We start from the raw sequence: 23,371 nt of genomic DNA on the forward strand, positions 1-23,371 counted from the left end.
GTTAGATATGGCCCTTGTGGCTAAAGGGTTCAAGGGGTATGGAGAGAAAGCAGGTACAGGGTTCTGAGTTGGATGATCAGCCATGATCATACTGAATGGCGGTGCAGGCTCGAAGGGCCGAATGGCCTACTCCTGCACCTATTTTCTATGTTTCTATGTTTCCACCGTCTGGATCAACATGTTGACCTCATGCGGATGCTTGTGTGCTTCAAGGACTCCATGAAGTGCTGCCAACTCAGGGCCACCCATGACAGAACAGCTGTGGATGAGATGCCAGATGAAGATTGATCCAATCCTGGCTCCCGAATGGACGGACTCATGTCTGCCCCTCCCGGACTGCACTTGAAGCGTTAGAAGTGTGAGGAGAAAAACACCTGCCATATGAAACGACACCCACCAAAGGAGGTGTAAGGGGCTCCTTCCCTCCGCTGGCCTGCAGGTCACCCTTGGGCAAGGTGTAGCACCTACTCAGCCTCCTGACCAGGATCACATGAAGCCATGGGAGCAGGTGGTGGATGGTTGTATGAGCAGATGGTGCACATCACAAGTTCTGGTTATGCAACCACAGACCACACAGACAATCTCTGAAGAGTTTTGATAATGGCTGGGGTATCTTGCCTTGCAAAGACTCTGCCCAGAAGGTGGCAATGGCAAACCACTTTTGTAGAATAATTTGCCAAGAACAATCATGGTTGCCTACATCAGACGACATGGCACTTAATGATGATGATATGTATGTAGAGTTTGCTTTCCACTCAGAGTAACTTTGTAAAGGCATGGTTTACCACCACAGATGCTGCTTGACCTGCTGAGTTCTTCCACCACTTTATACTTTGTTCTCGATTCCAGTATTTGCAGTCCCCAATGGTGCTGTTTCTTAAATTAACTTTTTTTTTTGCAAGATTGAAGAATAGTTTATAGAGTTAGATGAGGAAAAATTGTAAATGTGGAATTCCTTGCCACAGACAACTGTGGAGGCCAACCTATTGGGTATATATATTTAAAGTGAAAGTACATTTATTATCAAAGTATGTATACTATATACAACCTTGAGATTCATCTCCTTACAAAGAAACCCAATAGAATGAATTAATAAAAGGACCATCAAACACTCAATGTAGAAAAAAAAACCCAGCATGATGGAATGGCAAGCAGTCTCATTGGGCCAAACAGCCGAATTCTGCTCCTCTGTCTTACAGTAAGTGGCTTGAGTGGAGCATAATTCTCCATATGGACTTCTTGTGGGATGATTGACTGTTCCTTTATTCTGTGCTGGTGATGTAGTGGTATCTGCACCCGGATTTCAGAACAACAGATCCTAGGTTCAAATCTGACCGGCCCTTTGAATGCTTTCCACCCGTGCTGGGTTGAGTGTCAAGCTAGCAGCTTGGCCTTGTAAAACAGACAAATGCTAAACAAACAGCGAAGTTGCCACCTAATGCGCTAAACAAGATGCAGGGAGGAACTGCACTTTTACCTTTTATTCTCACAGTGTCTGAATTCTGGAATTCCATCCCGACTACACTGTGGGAGTAAACTTATCTGATGGCAAAGAACCCTTCCCTTGGCGGTCACACCTACATCCTACAACTATCAAACTCATTTGAAAACTGGATCACATCTGTGGTCACTGTCACTGCTGAGTTCAATGACTGCCTTTTTTCTCCAGTCCTGCTGAAGGACCTCGGCCCGAAACATCGACTGTACTTTTTCCCGTAGATACTGCCTGGCCTGCTGAATTCCTCCAGTTTTTTTTTTGTGTGTGTTGTTACTCAATGACTTGTTGAAGTAAGTTATTAGGGACTAACTTTGGACCAGAATCACCTCACAACCAGAAACATTTTTTGTCACTGTTGTGTCAAAGGAGCATTACAGATACTACAGGCTGGCCAGATTATTCTACTTTCCACAGATGTTGGTTGAGCAGTAAATGTTGGCCAGATCAAAGTTCAAAATAAATATATTGTCAAAGTATGTCACCATATAATATCCTAAAATTCATTTTCTTGTAGGCATTCACAATACAACAAAGAAATACAACGGAATCAATCAAAAACTACATGAAGACGAAGACTGACAAATGACCAATGTGCAAAAAGGACAAGTTGTGCAAATACAAAATAATAATAATATTAGTAAAGCAAATATATAAAGAAATAATACAGAGAACGTGAGTTGTAGAGGCCTTGAAAGTGACTTCACAAGTTGAGTTCAGTGATCAGTTCAGTGTTGAGGTGAGTGGAGTTCTCCACGCTGGTTCAGGAGTCTGAAGGTTGAAAGGTATTAACTGTTCCTGGACCTGTTGGTTGTGGGACCTAAGGTTCCTACACCTTCTTCCCAATATCAGCAGCATGAAGAGAGCATGGCCTGGATGGTGAGAGTCCTTGATGGTGGATGCTGCTTTCTTGTGACAGTGCCCCTTGTAGGTGTGCTCAGTGGTGGGGAGGGATTTTTTTCCTGTGATGGACTGGGCTGTATCCACCACTTTTTCCGGGCTTTTCCATTTTTGGGCATTGGTGTTTCCATACCGGGCTGTGATGCAACCAGTCAGAGAATCTGCACTGGGCATCTATAGAAGTTAGATGACACACTTGAATCTGTGCCAACTTCCAAGAGAGTAGAGGTGCTAGTTTAGTCAAGTCAAGTCACTTTTATTGTCATTTCGAACATAACTGCTGGTACAGTACACAGTAAAAATGAGACAACGTTTTTCAGGACCATGGTGTTACATGACACAGTATAAAAACTAGACTGAACTATGTAAAAAACAACACAGAGAAAACTACACTAGACTACAAACCTACACAGGACTGCATAAAGTGCACAAAACAGTGCAGGCATTACAATAAATAATAAACAGGACAATAGGGCAAGGTGTCAGCCCAGCCTCTGGGTATTGAGGAGTCTGATGGCTTGGGGGAAGAAACTGTTACATAGTCTGGTTGTGAGAGCCCGAATGCTTCGGTGCCTTTTCCCAGATGGCAGGAGGGAGAAGAGATTGTATGAGGGGTGCATGGGGTCCTTCATAATGCTGTTTCCTTTGGCTTCTTTGAACTAGCACTTATGTGCTGGTCCGAGAGCAGATCTCTGATGTGACAACACCAAGATACAAACCCTCTCCATCTCCTATTTCCTGGCATAGACCCCTCAATTTCTTCCTCATGTAGTAAATAATCAGCTCTGGTGTTGGTGACTTTGACTGAGATGTTGCTGTGGCACCATTCAACCAGATTTTCAATCTCTCTCCTATATACCAATTTGTCACCATCTTTGATTCGGCTGCCAACAGTAGTGTCGTCAGCAAATGTAAATATGTTGCCGGAGTGTAATGTGGAAGCAGGTTCTCGGGTTTGGCTGTTGTTGTTTCATGTGGTGTTTCTCTCTTACACTTCTAATTGTTTTTTTGTCAAGCCACTCCTCCAGCTTGTGTATATATTGAGAAGTTATCTTGGTTCTTGTTAAAGTGTGGCCTGGGAGGGGCAGACACGAGTCTGTTCATTCAGGGGCCAGGGTTGGCAAGTGAGACAGAGACATTGACTATGAATAAGCATATTAATCACTTATTTACAGAGGGTAAAACATTCGACCAAACATCCAAGTCCCCACCAGTTACACAACTAAACATTCAGCGAAGAGATACTTAGCTAAGAGTGCAAGTCTGGAGCGTACTTTCCCACAGTTCTCCAGCACTGGTCGCGATCACCTCGGTGTGAAGAGGCCCTGGAGACAAAAGGAGAAGGTCTGAGCCTCCTGCAGGTGCTATTCTTATACCTTTGAGGTGCTTGAAACCAGACCCAGTTGCCATGGCACATAAGGCAACCAATGGGAAAGAGCTGCTGCATCCTTCAAACAGGCTAATTGATGGCCGGCTTAATGGAAGCGGCTTTCAACTAATAAGTAGACTAAACCCCGCATAACGCAAAGTTATACTTAGCCTCACAGTCAACATAATTATGACAAGTAGACTAGGGGCTGAACACGTAGCCTTGAGTGCACCTGTGCTGCTGGTGAAAAATCAAAGTAGTCAAAAAATAACAAAGCCAAGACAGGACCGAGATACTGCAGATGTTGGAAACCTGAAATAAAGCGCTGAAGCTGCCCAGCAGGTCTGACAGAGGAAGGGAATTATTATTTCAGCTGAATGATTTCATTGCTCCTCAAAATAATTATGTAGTATGTTTTATGTCCCACCTGAGAGCATTTCAGAGTACTCCATGGAATTTCAGCATCACGGCAATTGGCTCAGATACAGTTGGACAATAGATTGTTGTATACTGTCTTGGTCTAACTGAAGTTCTGCTACCTAAAAAGAGACCTTTATTTGCAATATTAAAGGCACTATGCGCATGACAACCCAGATATACAGTGGTGGAGCTGTGATTAGCAATTCTGTATGACTATCGAGTGCATCAAGTCATTTTTATATGCTGCAGATACTTAATATATGAAGTAAATTTAAAAGGACACAACAGACAGTAATGCTCTTTGCTACTACATGTTTATGTTAACTCATGTCTGTAATTTATACTGTGTACTGTATGTATGCACAGAAAAATGAACTTAAAGTTGCCCCCCTTCTGTAGTTTAAGGAAATACAATAAACCTCTTTGTTTCTCCTTTATTTTTAAAAATCATCCTAAAATCTTTTGGCCAAGCTAATCTGAAGAAACTTTCTGGACATCTCCTCTAATATGTCATTCAATGGCTTCGTACCTAAAGCACCTGGCACTGATTTTGGTGAACTCAAACCTTTGTATAAACAATGGTGGTTGCTGCAAGAGGAGGAATGGGGTCATGCCAACTCACTTTTCAAAGTTCATAATAAATTTATTATCAAAGTACATATATCTCACCATTTACCATCCTGAGATTCATTTTCTTACAGGTTTTCGTAGTAAATACAAAGAAACACAATAGAACCGATGAAAAACCAGACACAAGACAGACAATCTAGGTGCAAAAGGCAAACACAAAAAGAATAACAATAAATAAGCAATGAATATCGAGAACATGAGATAAAAGGTCCTTTAAATTGAGTCCATAGACTGTGGGAGCAGTTCAGTGCTGAGGTGAGTAAAGCTGAATGAAGTTACCCTCCTGGTTCAAGAGCCTGATGGTTGAGGGGGGATACTGTATCTGTTCCTGATGCTGGCAGTATGGGTCGTGAGGCTCCTGTACCTTGTTCCTGACGGCAGCAGCGAGAAGAGAACATGGCTAGGGTGGTGGAGGTTCTTGATGCATGCTGCTTTCCCACGACGGCACTCCTTGTAGATATAATACTTACAAATATTTTTGTTAGCAAATTCTGTTCAGTGTCAAAATCGTTTCAGTGCTGTTGGAGTTCACCCTGCGTCCCTCTCCCCCTCTCACCGACAGTCGGCGCTGCAGCAGCTCCAGCGCTCCCCGACCCGAGCCACCGAGCGGCGAGAGCCGGGCCCCCGTCCCGCTATGGCCGCTCAGGAAGAGACGGCCGCCCTCCGGGCCATTTACGGCGGTGACTTCCAACTCCTTTCCCATTCAGGTGAGGGGGCTGCGGGCTCCTACCACCCCCTTCCCCAGTACCCGCCCGGCGCCAGGGCGCTCCCTCACCCGGGAGCCGAGGCTGAAGGGCCCAGGCGGGCCATTGGATCCTTGCATTCAATATCCGTGCCAGGGTTTTGTCACCTCCAGCGATGTTCAAGCCCATTTGGGTGGGGGTTAGTGCGGGAGGGCGCCGGGCCCCAACCAAAAAGAGTAAGGACCTGAGGTAATCCCCCACCCCGTTGCAAACTTGAGTTTGAGTCCAAGGGGAGGGTTGCACGTCTCTCACCGCAAGGTGCAATCATCACCTTGAGGCATGGAGCCATACTGATTCAGAAAGATAAATATTAACTTTATTTGTCGCACGCACAGTGAAGAGATGTGTCATTTCTGTCAAATCCGCGAGGATTGTACTGGGCAGCCTGGAACTGTCGCTGTGCTTTCCAGCGCCGACATAGCATATCCTCAACTAACTAACCCTAACTGTACGACTTCAGCATGTGGGAGGAAAAAATCCTTTGCAGTCAGCGCGGGATTTGAACCCTGATCTTAACAGCTGGCTGCCATAAAGCGCTGTTTATGCTAACCACTACGTGACCGTGTCACATTCTTCAGCTCGACCGGTCGATGCTGGCCAAGATTCGGATCTAAGCTATGTGGAGAGAGAGCAGAGTTCGGGTTCTTTGTGTGGGGTTTAAGGCCCAAGGGGAGTAGGAGGGTTCCCTTCAAGATCTGTAGCTTTCAAATTCTGGGCTGCAACTCGGACTAGGAAAGTGCATTGCAATTTTAGCAGTTAATTTTATCAACCATGAAGTCTACAAGCACACTGATATTCACTATTCATTCTTTACTGGTACATACATTTCTTGGCAGGGAGTGAAGAGGTCTGGAGGTGTAATGTAGTCTCCATTTAGGCAGGTTAAAGGTTTACTTCCCTGTAGGACACTAGTAGAATAGATACAAGAGAGTCTGCAGATACTGGAAATCCATGAAACACACACAAAATGCTGGAGGAACTCAGCAGGTCAGGCAGCATCTAAGGAGAGGAATAAAGAGCCGACATTTCAAGCTGAGACCCTCCAGCCTGAAACATAAACTCTTTATTACACTCCATAGATGCTGCTTGAGTTCCTCCAGCATTTTGTGCGAGTTACTTACTAAAACTAACTAATTACCTGATTTGGATATTTACTTGAAATTAAATCCTGTAGTGGGCTTTGTTCATATTCCTCAGTGTTAATAGTCTTGTCCTGTTGCCACACAAGTGCTATAGGCCAGGATATTACCAGGTGGATAGCATTTAGCAAGTGAGTTGAGCAACACGTTAGAGAGGTCTGGATATGTACATGGATGAGAGGGCTCTGAAGGTCCATGGTCCAGGTGCGATTTGATGGGACAAGGCAGAATAAAAGTTTGGCATGGACTAGGTGAGCTGAAAAGCCTGTGTCCGTGGTGTCATGCTCTACAACGAGATGCATTAGGTCGTAGATGGAATTGCAAAGCCCTCGGGCCAAGCTGCCAAGCCTTGCATTTATGCAACATTTAGAAATTTTTATCCAATAAATGTCACCCTTATTTCTTTTACCTCTGAGTGGGAGGTGAGCGGTTGCATTCATTAGGCTTGAGAACAAAATCCAGCTGGGCAGATCCTTTAGTGACAGAATGCAGTACAATGTGTTTCAGATCTGAAGCAAAACTGACTCCTCCAAATATTAGTAAGAAATTAATTGCTTCTGAAGATGTTGGCCAAGTGCTGAGTGTTAGCTAAGACACTAGGAAGACTGTTCATAAACACAAGTGATTCTGCAGATCTTAAATCTTCTCTTCGACGGGAGTTCGGTGAAACTCTCTCTCAACTGCTCCCCCTCTGTGACCTCTGCTGCCCTTCGACTCTTCGACCACGTACTCTCCCTTATCACCTTCTAAACAGCCTCCTTCCCCTCCCACCACATTCCTTTTTAGTTCCGAAGAAGGGTTTTGGCTCAAACCGTTGACTGTTTATTAATTTCCATAGATGCTGCCTGACCTGCTGAGTACCTCCAGCATTTTGTGTGTTTTGCTTTGGATTTCCTGCATCTGCAGACTTTCTTGTGCTTAGATTCTGCAGATGCTGGAAATCCAGAATAACCCACACAAAACGCTGGAGGAATTCAGCAGGTCAGGCAGCATCTATGGAGAGGAATAAACAGTGAAAGTTTCAGGCTGTGACCCTTTGTCAAGATTGGAAAGCATGGGCCAAAAAACTGGAATAAGGAAGCAGGGAAGGGGATAGTGTAAATGCTAGCAGGTGGTAGCTGAAGACAAGTGAGGGGGAAGGCAGATGGGTGAACTGAGAAGCTTGGGGATGATAGGTGGAGGAGGTAAAGGACAGAAGACAAAGGAACCTGATAGGAACGGATTAAAGACTGGGAGAAAGGCAAGGGGAAGGGGTACTAGTGGGAGGTGATGGACGTGAGGGAAAAAAAGGGGTAAGAAAGGGTCAATGAGGAATGGAAAAAGAGTTCCTCCAGCATTTTGCATGTCTTGGTTTAAATTTCCAGAATCTCTTGAGTTTATTAAAAAGTTGTATTTGTTTCTGTCTTTATGGTCTCCTGTAGTATATGTGAGAAGGAAGATGCATACATGACCTGGTAATGATGGGAGTGCTGCAGTCAGTTATACTAGAAGTCATATTCCTGACAATTGTAATGATTGTTTATTTGTCCGTGAAGTCCTTGCCCTTTTCTATTTTGAGAAACATTTATATCTTTGTGGGAAAATTTCACAAAACAGTGCTAACTTTATGAAATCATTGCTAACTTTACAATTTGTCCAATGCATTGCAGAATCAGAAGGGATTACTTTCCAAATCGGTGAGACCTATGAACACCATGCAAAGAAAGTCCAGTTGAAGGTTACTTTTCAGTTGCCCCCTGGCTATCCGAACTGCCTGCCAGATATCTCCATCAGCTCAGATCAACTCAGTCGTAAACAGTGCTCTGATTTGAAATGGGACTTGCAGCAGTATGCAGTGACTCTTCTTTCCCAGCCCATGGTTTATGAGCTAATGATGTGGCTACAACAGAACTTTGAGAACAGCCTGGGCCAACCCACTGCAGGCAAGGCTGATGAAGGCGACAACCAGCGGAACCAGAGTAATTCAGGTGATGGCACATGGATGGCTCTTTTGCATTTAGATCACATGAGAGCCAAAGCAAAGTACATCAGAAGCATAGAAAAATGGACTTCTGACCTAAGTCTCACAGGAAGACTGATGTTCATGGGCAAACTCATACTAATTCTTCTGCAAGGGGAGAGAAAAGATATCAAGGTATTATTGTTTCATTCTCAGTGATGTGATGTGACATATACCTTTGTTATGCTACATTCCTTTTCTTGCCAGTATTCACAGTCAGGCAATCCCAAAGGGCAAACACAAGAGATTCTGCAGATGCAGGAAGTCCAGAAAATGCAGGAGAAACTCAGCATGTCATGCAGCATCTATGGAGGGGAAATAAACAGTCGATGTTTCAGGCCGAGACCCTTCATCAAGACTGAAAAGGAAGGGTGGGGTGAAGGTGGGGGGAGGGAGAGGAGTACCAGCTGGCAGGTGACAGGTGAAACCAGGTGAGGCCCCGAGTGTGGTGTTTACTTGCTACTGGATTCTCTGTAAGATTCATGTTCAGTTAAGTCTGGGTTCTGTATTTTCCTGACACCGGGACTTCAAAAAGTTCCACTTGATAACAAATCCTTCCGGCAACTCTGAAGACTTGTTGCCCTTGTACCAACCCAGCCAAGACCAGCACAATCAGTACCAAGCTTGATGTCAGCACATGATAAAGTTGTTGAATTATTTGGAACATTGCAGTTTATTTCTGCCTGCCATTCTGAATTTGATGCTAATACATCTGTTGGAGATGAGTGTATACTCTGCAGATCAATGTGGTGCTCTGTTACATTAAATTCCTTTGAAATAGCCTTACTGTTAAAAATGATATAGTAAAGGCCAAGAGTTGAGAAAATTCACTATCAGCTGTTTTTAAAATTACATAGTTGAAACACTATCTCTGCCTTCTGCTTTGTAACTTATGTTTTTATTTTGTTCTTAAAATGGAAGGAGTATCTTGTTCTTCAGAAAACCACCAAGGTGGATGTGGATTCCAGTGGAAAAAGATGCAAAGAAAAGATGATCAGTGTTCTTTATGAAGAAAAACTTCAAGCAGAGCACGTTAGGTAAAACCCATCAATGGGCATCACATTCTGGAATGTCAGAACAGATTAATAGGTTTAATCTGAATATTGCGTGAGAGTTATTGATTTAAAAATAATCTATTTCCATTTTAGGCTTACAAGCTTTTCCGTGAAAGAATTTGCATCAGGATGTGAGTTACACCAAGAATTTGAAGCTCTGGGTTTATCTGACCTCTATGACAAGTTTGTACAGTTCTAAAGGTTCCTTTAATCTGGATGGAAAGAAGAAAGACCATGGCCACCGACTTAGTGCAGAAAACAAGAAATTGAGCAAGATTCTGCTTCAGTCGGTTTATTACTAAACCGACTGAAGTCAATAACGTGTGGGCATAAACTCTAGTGTAAATCTATACAAGAAATATTAAGAAATCATTAAGAAATCTGTCAACTAGTCTATTTTCCTTGTCTATTAATAAAATAAATGGAGTTAAAATGCTATTTGTATAAGCAGATCTATAACCTACATTGAATTGATATTTACAGAATAATTTCTTTTAAAGTTGAATTATTGAAAATAGATATAACAGTTTCTTGCAGACTAGTTAGTTATCACATGTGCACAGCAAACAGCTTGACAAAATGGCATTATACCTTCTTTATCTGTGGTGGTCCAAAATTAGCAAGGGAAAGCTGACTGTGTTTTGTGAAAAATGATTGTAACAAAGTCAGGGTTAGTGCTGGAACTGAGTCTGGGAAAATAGCACAAAGGAGCTATTTTGTGGCTATTTACCAGAGGTCAAAGCTTCAAGATAGTTCAAGGATGGACTACCGCTGTTTAACTCTACTCTGAGATTCATTTACTTGCAGTCATTTTTTTTGTGATTGCCTGCAAGAAATTGAATCTCACAGTAGTATATGGTGACATATACATACTCTGATAATAAATTTACTTTGAACTTCAAACTTCACTCTGCCTCACTCTCACCAACCTCTTCTTCAGGGTGAATCTGGTTGACTCTAGTTCTGGGATAAAATAGCGTTAAGCAAAGATATCCTCTGACAGGAAGGTGTAGGAGTATTAATTTGTTTTGTGAGCCAATGGGCCATTGAGTGTCAGAGGGTAAAGGTGGGTGGATAAACCATGGAGTCACATAGACCTCTGTCCCACCAAATTCATGCCAATCCTCAAACGCTCATTTACACTGGTATCATTTTATATTCGCCTTACATTCCCAGCAATTATCCGCAGATTCTACCATCAACCTACATGAGAGATGACTTACCATGGCCAAATAATCTACTGATGCACAGGTCTTTGGGATGTTGGGGGAGACCGGAGCACCTGGAGCAAACGTGCAAACTCCACACGGACAGTACTTGAAGCAGTTGATTGAACACGTGCCGATGGAGTTGTGCCATCTTAGCCACTTCTCAGAAACATTTCTCACTTGTCAGTATTGATATAGATACTTTGGATGTTGTTTCAATTGCATCTTAAGAAGAATAAAGTAAAGATAGCAGTAAACATATTTATTAAACTGTGAGTTCTATTTCTCACCTTGGTTGCCTTGCTGAGTGATATTTTTCAGTCCTTAGCTAAGTTATTTACATGGAGGATTGTCTGCATGACATTGGTTTACCACAGTAGTGTAGCGGTTAGCGCGACACTATTACAACTTGGGGCGTTGGAGTCGGAGTTCAATTTGGAGCTTGTATGTCCTCCCCATGAACCTGTGGGTTTCCTCTGCATGCTCCAGTTTCCTTCCATAGTCCAAATACATACTGGTTAGTAGATTAATTGGTCATTGTAAATTGTCTCCCGATTGGTCTAGGGTTACATTGAGGGATGCTTGGTGGCATGGCTTGAAGGACTGATATTCTGTGCTGCAAGTATCTAGATAATAAAAAAGGAAATTCTGACTTGAGAGACTGTAAGGGAATGCAAGTTCATTAGAAGCAAATGCTGAGAAACTTCCAGATATTCAGAGAAATATTTAAAATGAAGTACGAGGGGTGATTGATAAGTTTGTGGCCTAAGGTAGAAGGAGTCAATTTTAGAAAACCTAGCACATTTATTTTTCAACATAGTCCCCTCCTACATTTACACACTTAGTTCAGCGGTCGTGGAGCATATGGATCTTGGACCTCCAGAAAGTGTCCACATATGGGTGATTGATAAGTCTGTGGCCTAAGGTAGAAGGAGATGAGTTATACAGCTCTCGTTACATGCACATGCAGGTCAACTCTTTGAGTGATTATGCAGAAAGTTTGAAGTTAACAACTCATCACCTACCTTAGTCCACAAACTTATCAATCACCCCTCGTATGTTGAAATATTAGTCTCCATTTGACTGAGAAGCAAATCCCAATTGAAACTTTATTGTTGGTAATGCAAAATTAATTTTGAAACTCATGCACAAGAATTGTTTAAATCAATACACAATTTAGAGTCACACAGCATGAAAAGAAGCCATTCACCCCAATTCAATATGATCCCAACAGTTTGGAGAGAAATAAGGAATCACAATTGTGGGAGAAACTGAAATTCTTATTTGCAAATGACAGTTGGTGTTAGGTCAGTATTAATCTAAAATCTGAGAGAGGTACAGTATGTTTTTAACCAATAAAATGTACTTTGAGATAAGGTCAAGTGGAGTTAGGTCATAGGTCAGGTGCAATCTCAATGAGCTCACCATTGAGCACATCTACAAGGAACACTGGGACAAGGAAGCAGCACCCACCATCAAGGGCACCCACCATCCAGGCCGTGCTCTCTTCTTGCTGTTGACGTCAGGAAGGAGGTACAGGAGCCTTGGGTGCCATACCACCAGATTCAGGAACTGTTGTTACCTTCAACCATTAGGCTCCTGAACCAGCATGGATAGCTTCACTCACCTCAACTCAACTCTGAACTAATTCCACTACCCATGGGCTCACTTTCGAGGAATCTACAACTAAAGTTCTCAGTATTATTTATTTATTATGATCTTTTGTTTTAAATTGTATCTGAACAGTTTGTCTTTGCACATTGGTTGTTTGTCAATTTTTTGTGTAGTTTTTCATTAAATCTATTCTATTTCTTTACTGTGAATGCCTGCAAGAGGGTGAATCTCAATGTAGTAAATGGTGACATATACAAACTTGGATAATATACATTGAAATTTGAATGGCGTACAGTCCTTTGGGGCTAAATGGTCTGCTCTTGTACTCATGAGCGGCACAGTTATCTGCTTTTGCTTAATGTTGTATCTTCACCAGAAGTCCAAATTTTCCAGCCAGGATCGGCTGGGGAAAAATATTCCAGGTCATACTGGGCGATGGAAGATGGCAGGGAAAGCTATCCAAGCAGGTTTTGACATTGCATACCTTTGAAATGGCTGGGTTGATTTAAAAGTCTAAATAAGATAAAGTGTAATTTAGATAATGGATTATAAAGATAAATTAGTATAAATTGACATAAAATCATTGCTTTCCTCTAAAAGAAATGTCAACATAAATGTCCTGCTGAAATGTCAACTGTACTTTTCTATAGATGTTGTCTGGCTTGCTGAGTTCCACCAGCCTTTTGTGTGTGTTGCTGGCATTTCCAGCATCTGCAGTTTGTCAACATAAATGCTGAGATATGCTTGTTCATAGTTGTCGTAGAGATTCAAGCTGAGGTCTCCCCTTTTGCATTGTAATGGTTAGCTTCTATATTGTCAATGTCCTTGGTATGATAGATCTAATGCAGGGGTCCTAAACTTTTTTATGTCACAGAGCCTGACCATTAGCTGTGGGGTCCATGTCCCTAGGTTGGAACCCTTGATGGAATGAAATATTCACCTGCTGTTGGCTCACTTAGTACAGGAGCCATTCAGGAGATCTTTAACCCAGGGAATTAAACACTGATTTGCTGTGGCTGCAGTTCCACACAGTAGATCTTGACTCAAACTCATACAGGTCAGATACAGGCCCTTTGGCTCAACTCGTTCATGCTAACCAAGATGCCTTTTGAAGCTAATCCCATTTGCTTCTGTTTGGCCCATCTTTACCTACTGGAGTTTAGAAGAATGAGGGGGTGATCTCATTGAAACCTACTGAATATGAAAAGGCTTATATAGAGTGGACGTGGAAAGGTTGTTTCCAATAGTGGGAGAGCCTAGAACCAGAGGGTACAACCTCAGAATAGAAGGTTAACCCTTTAGAACAGAAATGAGGAAGAATTTCTTTAGCTCGATGGTGGTGGATCTGTGAAATTCATTGCCACAGATGGCTGTGGAGGCAAGTCATTGGGTATATTTAAAGTGGAGGTGGATAAATTCTTGATTAGTAGGTGCGTCAAAAGTTACAAGGAGAAGGCAGGAAAATGACATTGAAAGGGAAAATAAATCAGCTATGATTAAATGGAGAAGCAAACTCAATAGGCTCAGTTGTCTAATGCTGCTTCAATGTCTGATGGTTTTATGTCCTTTTAACTTCCCCTCTAACATGGTTATGAAAGCTGTACACAATACTCGCAGTGTGACCTAACCAACAATCTGTACATCATGACGTCCCAACTCCTGTACACAATGCCTCGGCCGATAACAGCAATAGCCCTGAACAATAGTTTTCCTGGAGCCATGGACTGTAGTTGATGCAAACCAGAGAATGCTGATTAACATTCATTTTGGGTGTCTGGTATAAAGGTGCAAAGAAGGAGGTGTGTGAAAACGATGTGTAATTCAAAGGAAGCATTGTAGATACATTGTAACTATAGGATTGTCCTGTTGCCTTTGATCTTTAACATATAAAATGTCACGTAATATTGGGTTGGGAGGCCTCCTCCTCCAAGAGGGTCTCAATATGATGCCTACTGCTCATTTATACATTTACACTCCTATATACATTAGCTTCAGTATCCCTCCAGTGACTTTGTTCACATTACACCATGATGAAACTTCCCAAAATGCATCACTTCACTTCCCATTCTGTTGCCCGCTGTTTTAGTTGATCCCTGATCCTGTTGTAACCCTAGGCAACCTTCTTCCCTGTCCACTATGCAACCACTTTTGGTGTTCACTGCAAGCTTACTAATCATGATATCTGTGATCTCTTCCAAATCATTAATATATCTGAGGAATATGGTGAAGAAATTATCTGAAAAAGAGCATAGTGAACACTTGTTCCTTTGCTTTACTGCTGAAAGTTGTGCAAGAACTGTACTGACAGTTTCAAGATTACTTTTTTCATTTGTTTTGTATCCTTAGAAATGTAATTCAAAATGTTCTGCTTCAAGGGATGGCATGAGGAGAGAGAGACAGGAGCAATAAATATTGTTTCTGGCAACTTGGCACAGGCAGATGGGCTGGGAATAGATGTGCTGAGATATCTGGAGACGCATCTTCATTGAGGATTACAGTGTAGAGATAATGGTGTGGTGAGTCCAGAGGAGGATAGCAGCAGGAACATAAGAATTAAGGGCAGAAATATTGCCCACATAATCTTACTTAGCTTCCCAGGTGACACAGTGAAGGATATTGAAAAGAGTACTTTGGACCCTAACCTTATAAATGGACATGGTGCAAAAGCAAGGGCAACCTCTTAAACATTAATTGATTTTGAATGGACTGTATGCATTTTAGGAAGGCCAACAAAGATTAAAGAGGCTGTAGTCAGAATTTGGTTGAATTGAACCTAGGAACATTTAAAACTCTTAAATAGGCAGATGGATGATAGAATGGAGGACGGTGTGGGAGGGAAGAGTTAGATTGATTATAGAGTAGGTTAAAAGGTCAGTACAACATTGTGGGCTGAAGAGCCTGCTCTCTGCTGTAGTGTTCTATGATCCAGGGGTAAATGCCTGTGTTATATGGACAGATATGAGAAGCTCTGCGTGCTTTTCCTTGGTGAGGGACCCAAGAAACATTTAAATGGAGATTATGAATCTCGAGTAGTTTCAATGGAGTATAAACTGAGAAATTACAGCCGGCAGCAGAAATGCATAGATTTAAGGTGACTGGCAAAAATGTTAGAGATGAAGCAGAAATTGACACAGTGAATGATTACTGAAAGTAAATGGTGCCAGTGAACAACGCCACCAAAGACGATGTCCTTCAGACAGTTCACAAAATTACTTCTTCTTTGAAATACGATTCTGCTACTATTGGAACCTGTGATTTACATTTTAGTGGTGTGTTTGCGGGCCGATGGAGCAATCTGATGCCTTGCTGTCTCCAAGGGAGTTTGGTCAAGTCAAGTCACTTTTATTGTCATTTCAACCATAACTGCTGGTACAGTACATAGTAAAAATGAGACAATGTTTTTCAGGACCATGGTGTTACATGACACAGTATAAAAACTAGACTGAACTATGTAAAAAAAAACAACACAGATAAAGCTACACTAGACTACAGACCTACACTGGACTGCATAAAGTGCACAAAAACAGTGCAGGCATTTACAATAAATAATAAATAGGACGGTAGGGCAAGGTGTCAGTCCAGGCTTCGGGTATTGAGGAGTCTGATAGCTTGGGGGAAGAAACTGTTACATAGTCTGGTCGTGAGAGCCTGAATGCTTCAGAGCCTTTTCCCAGATGGCAGGAGGGAGAAGAGATTGTATGAGGGGTGCATGGGGTCCTTCATAATGCTGTTTCCTTTGCGGATGCAGCGTGTAGTGTAAGTGTCCGTGATGGTGGGAAGAGAGACCCCAATGATCTTCTCAGCTGACCTCACTATCCGCTGCAGGGTCTTGTGATCCGAGATGGTGCAATTTCCAAACCAGGCAGTGATGCAGCTGCTCAGGATGCTCTCAATATAACCCCTGTAGAATGTGATGAGGATGGGGGGTGGGATATGGACTCCTCAGCCTTCACAGAAAGTAGAGACGCTGCTGGGCTTTCTTTGCTATGGAGCTGGTGTTGAGGGACCAGGTGAGATTCTCCGCCAGGTGAACACCAAGAAATTTGGTGCTCTTAACGATCTCTACCGAGGAGCCGTCGATGTTCAGTGGAGAGTGGTTGCTCTATGCCCTTCTGAAGTCACCAACCATCTCTCTTGTTCACATTCAGAAACAGGTTGTTGGCTCTGCACCAGTCCATTAGCTGCTGCACCTCCTCTCTGTATGCTGACTCGTTTTTGCTGACGAGACCCACCATGGTCGTGTCATCGGCAAACTTGATGATATGGTTTGAGCTGTGTGTTGCAGCACAGTCGTGGGTCAGCAGAGTGAACAGCAGTGGACTGAGCACGCAACCCTGGGGAGCCCCCGTGCTCACTGTGATGGTGTTGGAGATGCTGCTCCTGATCCGGACTGACTGAGGTCTCCCAGTCATGAAGTCTAGGATCCAGTTGCAGAGGGAGGTGTTCAGGCCCAGTAGGCTCAACTTTCCAATCAGTTTCTGGGGGATGATTATGTTGAATGCTGAACTGAAGTCTGAACAGCATCCGAACGTATGTGTCCTTTTTGTCCAGGTGGGTTAGGGCCAGGTGGAGGGCGGTGGCAATGACATCATCTGTTGAGTGGTTGGGATGGTACGCAAACTACTGGGGGTCCAGTGAGGAGGGGGGCAGCAGGGTCTTGATATGCCTCATGACGAGCCTCTCGAAACACTTCATGATGATGGATGTAAGTGTAACGGGACGGTAGTCATTTAGGCAGGACACTGAAGACTTCTTTGGCACCGGGTCGATGGTGGTGGCCTTGAAGCACGTTGGAATGGTGGCGCTGCTCAGGGAGATGTTGAAGATGTCAGTGAGAACATCAGCTAGCTGGTCTGCACATCCTCTGAGCACTCTACCGGGGATGTTGTCTGGTCCTGTAGCCTTCCGTGGGTTGACCTTGCACAGGTTTTCGAGTAGAGTATGCAGCCAGGGGATGGTCCATGAGCCCACGATAGACTACATTTCTCGCCAACCTTGCTGATTAATGCGTCAAGCAAGATTGAAATCAACGAGTATGAGAGCAGAAGTCGAGTGGGTGTTCAGCGGCATTTGCCTGAGTTTGATTGATCTCTCCCCCTCGCTCGCTGCTGTAACGAGGAAGGTGCCTATCTTTGACCAGTCTCTCCCTCGCTCTTGCTTGCTGCTCCTGGAGGATGGTGCCTGTGTTTGACCGGTCTCTCTCTTCCTCTTGCTCAGTGTTCCCGGAGGATGGTGCCAGAGTCTTGGGTCTTGGACAAGGTTTAATTGACATGGTTTGTGATTGGACTCTCTGCAGGTCATGTTCTATCTGTTTCTGGTTTCTGGTTACTTCTATTTATTGCCATTTTTGCGATTTTGATTGGGATAGACTGGCTCTGCGGCCTGCAGTCAGCAAACAACACAGTGCCAAACTGAACTGAACTGTTTCAATGAATCTGTGGTTGAATGTTTTGACTGTCCAACCGGAGGGAACGTCCGCTGCACATCCACTTTATGTAGGCCTTTATGTTATAGATGTTTTTTGCTCGTTTTTTTTGCCGTTTGTGTGATCTGTTCTTTTTTTTGCATGTTGGGTGTTTGATATTTCTTTTGAAAGGGTTCCATGCTGTCTTTGTGTTTCGTGACTGTCTGTGGGAAGATGAATCTCAGGGTTGTATATGGCATACATTGATAATAAATGTACTTGGAGCTTCGATTTGTCTGGTCTGAAGTGAGTTGCCAGAGTGGAACTAGATTCAGTTGTGGCCTTTAATGGGAAATTGAATAATTAGTCGATTCGGAAACATTTGCAGTGCTGTGATGAGAAGGTGAGGGAATGGGCTGAAATGGATAAGTCTTTCAAAGTAGTCAGAGGCTCAATGGGGCAGATATTTTTTTTTCCTCTTCCTTTGATCATAAGACAATAAGATGTAGGAGCAGAATTAGGCCATTCAGTCCATCAAGCCTACTCTGCCATTCCATCATGGCTGACTTAACCCTCTCAACCTCATTCTTCTGCCTTCTCCCCATAACCTTTGACGCTCTTACCAAATAAGAACCTGTCAATGCCCTTTTTAAATATATCCAATGATTTGGCCTCCATAGCCATCTGTGACAATGAAATCCACGGATTCACCATCTTCTGGCTAAATAAATTCATCCTCATATCTGTTCTAAAGGGATATCCTCTGTTCGACGACTGTGCCCTCTGGTCCTAGACTGTCCAACCGGAGGGAACGTCCGCTGCACATCCACTTTATGTAGGCCTTTCAATGTTCTGTAGGTTTCGGTGAGATCCCCCCTCATTATTGGGTTGGAGCTCTGAGAGAAGGTTTGTGACTGTGATTTTTATTCCAGGAGATCTTTCATATCTGTGTGGTGCTGTAAGTAACTTCTCCCATGGCACACTTACCTTGTAAACTGCTGGCCGAAGAGTCTATTTCTGTACTGTATGCCTCTAAACACTGGCGACTTTGGTCCAATGTTCATCAGTATAATGGAAGTTTTCTGTCCACAGTCACATTAGTTAACATCTTTTCTAGCTGCAGTTGAGCAGTTGAAATGTCACTAAATCCCACTACTAGTTTGTCCCTCATCATTTCTTCTGTGGATATATCTTGTCTGTACTCAGTATTCTGTTAATCTCCAAAGCTCAATTCCCTAAGCTTTTTGACCTGCAGTTTTATGAAGTTTTATCCTTGTGTAAATAACATTTATTTGGATGGTGAAATGCCTATCAAATGTACCTATTGCACTTGCGAAGTTCTTTACCATCAGGTTGAATGATGTAAGTTTATATTCTTGTCTTATCAGCCATCCCCTAAATCAAGCTTATCTAATTCCTAGCATGTGTATCAATTCTGATTTGATACAACATCATGCCCCCAACACTTTGTGTAGCTGCAGCCATCCTTCAGACTTGGGGAAATAAAGTTTCGTTAATGGGGGCAGATATAGAACTGAGACATTTTCAACACAGAAGGTTGTTGTCTGACCCATTATATCCAGTAATATCCAACACCACTCTCACTGCCCTGCCATCTCCCCATAGCCCTGTATCATCGTCTTAATAAGTGAATCACCAGCAGCCCATTTTTCTTTTGAAAATCTATACTGGTGATTGGTTCCATTTCAAATGCGTGTCAAAGCGTTCCTTGCTCCAGTGCCTTGTGTATGAAGAAATTACATCTGGTCTCTGAGTAACACATACAAAATGCAGGAGGAACTCAGCAGGACAGGCAGCATCTATTGAAAGGAATAAACAGTCAACATTTCAAACTGAGACCCTTTATCAGGATCTAAAAAAGTGGTCTCGGCCCAAAACGTCGATAGATGCTGCCTGACTTAAGTAGAGAATAGAGTCCACCTAATGCCTCTCTGCTTATCTTTTGTTGTTTTCCTCATAACCCAGTTAATCACCAGATTAAACAGTATCGCTGACATTACACAGCCTTGCCTGACTCTTGACTTCAAAGCTAAAATTGCAGTCCCCAACTGTGCAGATAAAATTACATAGAAACTCTGGATAAGCTGGTCAATTTTGGAAGGGATCCCTTATGATCTGAGAATTTGCCAGAGGCTCTCTCTTTGGATGTTCTCAAAAGCCTTTTCAAAGACCATGAAATTTGCATACATTTGTCCCTGCCACTCTGTGCACTGCTCTATGATGTTACGCAGCGTGAAGATCTGGTCAACACAACCTCTGTTCTTCCTGAAGCTATCTTGCTCCTTCCATGAGCGCACATCGACAGCATCTGCAATCCGTTGGACAGTGACTTTGGCAACAATCTCGCTACATCCGCAGCAAGAATGCATTTAGCCCATCGCAACCAAATGCCGCCATATCTGTGTGCGGTGGTATTTGGTTACCATAGGTTAATCACATTCTTGCTGTGGGTTTAGCTGCACCATTGAGCAGTCAGGTGGGTTGTCACATGACCTGTTCGTTTTGAACTTCCACCTTTCACCGTGCTCACTCGGAAGTCCAGAGTGAGCTGCTTTGCATGGCTGGCAGGATGGTGATTCCTTATGGGAACAATTTGCATCAGATAGCATAAATCAGTCAATCAAAACCCATCATAATGTTTAAAGAATGATTCAAAGAGATTATAAGAAGAGATGCTATTTGTTCTTATGTGCAAAATTAGACAATTTTTTTCCACCTCACACTTATGGTTGAATACATATAGAATATAGAACGGTACAGCACAGAACAGTTCATTCAGCCCACGAGAGGTTGTGCCAACCTTTTAATCTACTCTAAGATCAATCTAACCCTTCTCTCACACATAGCCCTCCATTTTTCTATCATCCATGTGCCTACCTAGGAGTCTCTTAGTTGTCTGTAATGTATCTGCCTTTACCATCACCGCTTTCTGTGTAACAAAAACTACCTCTGATATCTCCTCTATACTTTCCTCCAAACACAAAGTTTTAAAAAAATTCTTCCTACCTTTGCAATCTCAATAAGACATAGGAGCAAAATTAGGCCATGTAGCCCATTAAGTCTGCTCTGCCATTCCTTCATGGCTAATTTATTGTCCCTCTCAACCCCATTCTTCTGCCTTCTCCCCATAATCTTTGACACCCTTACTAATCTAGAACCTTTCAACCTCTGCTTTAATGACTTGGCCTTCACAGCTGCCTGTGGCAACGAATTCCATAGGCTGTGTTCTCTGGTGCTACACTCCCCCACTATAGGAAACCGCCTTTCCACATCCGCTCTATCTAGGCCTTTCAATATTCGATAGATTTCAATGAGATTCCCCCTCCCTCCCATTCTTCTAAACTTAAGTGAGTACAAGCCCAGAACCATCAAACACTCCCCAAAAGTAAATCCTTTCATTCCTGGAATTATTCTTGGAACCTCCTCCAGACCATCTCCAATACCAGCACATCCTTTGTTAGATAAGTGGCCCAAAACTGTTCACAATACTCCAAATTTGATGTGACCAATACCTCAGCATTACTGTATCTGATTTGAGACTGAATTCAGTATTATAGGCTTTACTGTCTATTTCAGTAGACCTTGTCCAAGTTCAAAGGTTCAAATGTTCATTTATTATCAAAGTATGTATGCAAATACAACTGTGAGATTTGTCTTCTCCTGATAGCCATGAAACAAAGAGCATCCCGATCATCAACACCCAAACACCCCCCACCATGCAAAATGGAATAAGAACATCGACCCCAAAATCCTCCTCCCCCGCACAAAACGGAACAAGAACATCAACCCCCAAACACCTCCCCTCATAAAACAAACCAGAAAAGAATGGAGGAAAAACACCAAATATAAAGACTGTTAAGTCTGACAAAGTCCACCGTCCATAAACTCAGTAGTCCAATGCATAACGCAGAACCACAGTAACACATCAGGAATGATTCAACATTCGGGTTTAAGAGGTACACAGTTTTGGACCTTACTCCTGGTTGCAATGTCTCTGTGTCCTCTGGATGATTCACAACAGTTTTTGGTGCAACAGCTCATGGCTAACAGGCTGAGGCAAAGTATAATTTCATTGCGGAGAGGTAAATACCAGTCATTAAATCAATTATCAATCTTTTTGGACTAAAGTAAGTAATTTATTTCCCGTAGCTATATTTCTAATCTTTGATATCCTCCCTGCTAATCCACACAATGGCTTCAATCTCCTTTTCACAATATTGCACCAAGGACTGGACCTGGTATTCTATGTGTGATTGTCTGAACTTTGTAAAAATGTGCCATTTATTATTAATCTGTTTTACACTCTGCACTTGATACTCATTTGGCTTCATTCTCATTTATGCTAAGAACACTTCAAAAGTTTAATTTAACAGTTCCTTTCATTTAGGATATGGCATTTGATTCCATGTGAGATTTAGAAAGCACGTGGACTTCAACCAGCGGGAGAGACTAGACTGAATACAAAGACACTAAATGCTGATGGAAATGAATTAATCATTGAAAGTGCAAATTCATTGACAGCCTGATCCAACTTTGGTCAAATGAATTCGTTACATTTACAGTTACATGCTGAAATCAATTAACCAGTAATAAGAAATAAATTTTGGGATAATTAAATACCGTTTTGTATCTTAGAAAGTAAGTCATTGTGCAGCATATCTTTCACTTGCCATTACTATCAAGGCCCTGGTTCTATGAGGGGTGCAGAAAAGCTTCTTCAGAGCAACATAAGACATACCTAAATCTGAGCAACACACACAAAATGCTAGAGAAACTCAGCAGGCCAGGCAGTACCTATGGAAAAGAGTAAACACTCGACGTTTCAGGCCAAGGCCCTTCATTGGGACCTAAATCTGATAAGGTGTCAGCAAACCAGAACACCACGTTTGAAATTTAATGCAGACAAGTATGAGGTGTTCCACTTTGGGAGGACAAACCAGGGTCGGACTTACACTGTGAGCAGTAGGGCACCGAGGAGTGTGGTAGAACAGAGGGATCTGGGAATACAGGTCCGTAATTCTTTGAAATTGATAAAGAGAGATTTTAGACCATCAACTTTCATAAATCAAAGTACTGAATACAGGAGTTGGATGTTATGTTGAAGTTGTATTATGTTTGTAGATGTTGGTCATATGTTATTTGGAGTATTGTGTGCCGTTCTGGTCACCTGCGTATAGGAAAGATATCAATAAGGTTGAAAAAGTGCAGGTAAAATTTATAAGGACCTGAGTTATAAGGAAAGGTTGAATAGGTTAGGATTGATTTTCCATGGAGCGTAGGAGAATGGGGGAGTGATTTTATACAGGTATATGAAATTACAAGCACTATAAATCGGGTTAATGCATGTGGGTTTTTCTCACAGAGGTTGGCTGAG

The 23,371-nt window shown here is 42.6% G+C and overlaps 1 protein-coding gene across 1 annotated transcript; it reads left to right on the forward strand.

Annotated features, from left to right (window-relative positions):
• The first annotated feature begins 5,356 nt into the window (after positions 1 to 5,356).
• rwdd3 (RWD domain containing 3) lies at positions 5,357 to 11,257 on the forward strand. Its single transcript, XM_073062737.1, has 4 exons — positions 5,357 to 5,521; positions 8,346 to 8,830; positions 9,617 to 9,732; positions 9,844 to 11,257. The coding sequence occupies exons 1-4, from the start codon at positions 5,449 to 5,451 to the stop codon at positions 9,947 to 9,949; spliced, it is 780 nt and encodes a 259-aa protein (XP_072918838.1). The 5' UTR covers positions 5,357 to 5,448; the 3' UTR covers positions 9,950 to 11,257.
• Positions 11,258 to 23,371: the final 12,114 nt, after the last annotated feature.

The sequence above is a fragment of the Hemitrygon akajei genome, chromosome 12 (genome assembly GCF_048418815.1).
Source record: "Hemitrygon akajei chromosome 12, sHemAka1.3, whole genome shotgun sequence".
Taxonomy (NCBI): Eukaryota; Metazoa; Chordata; class Chondrichthyes; order Myliobatiformes; family Dasyatidae; genus Hemitrygon; species Hemitrygon akajei.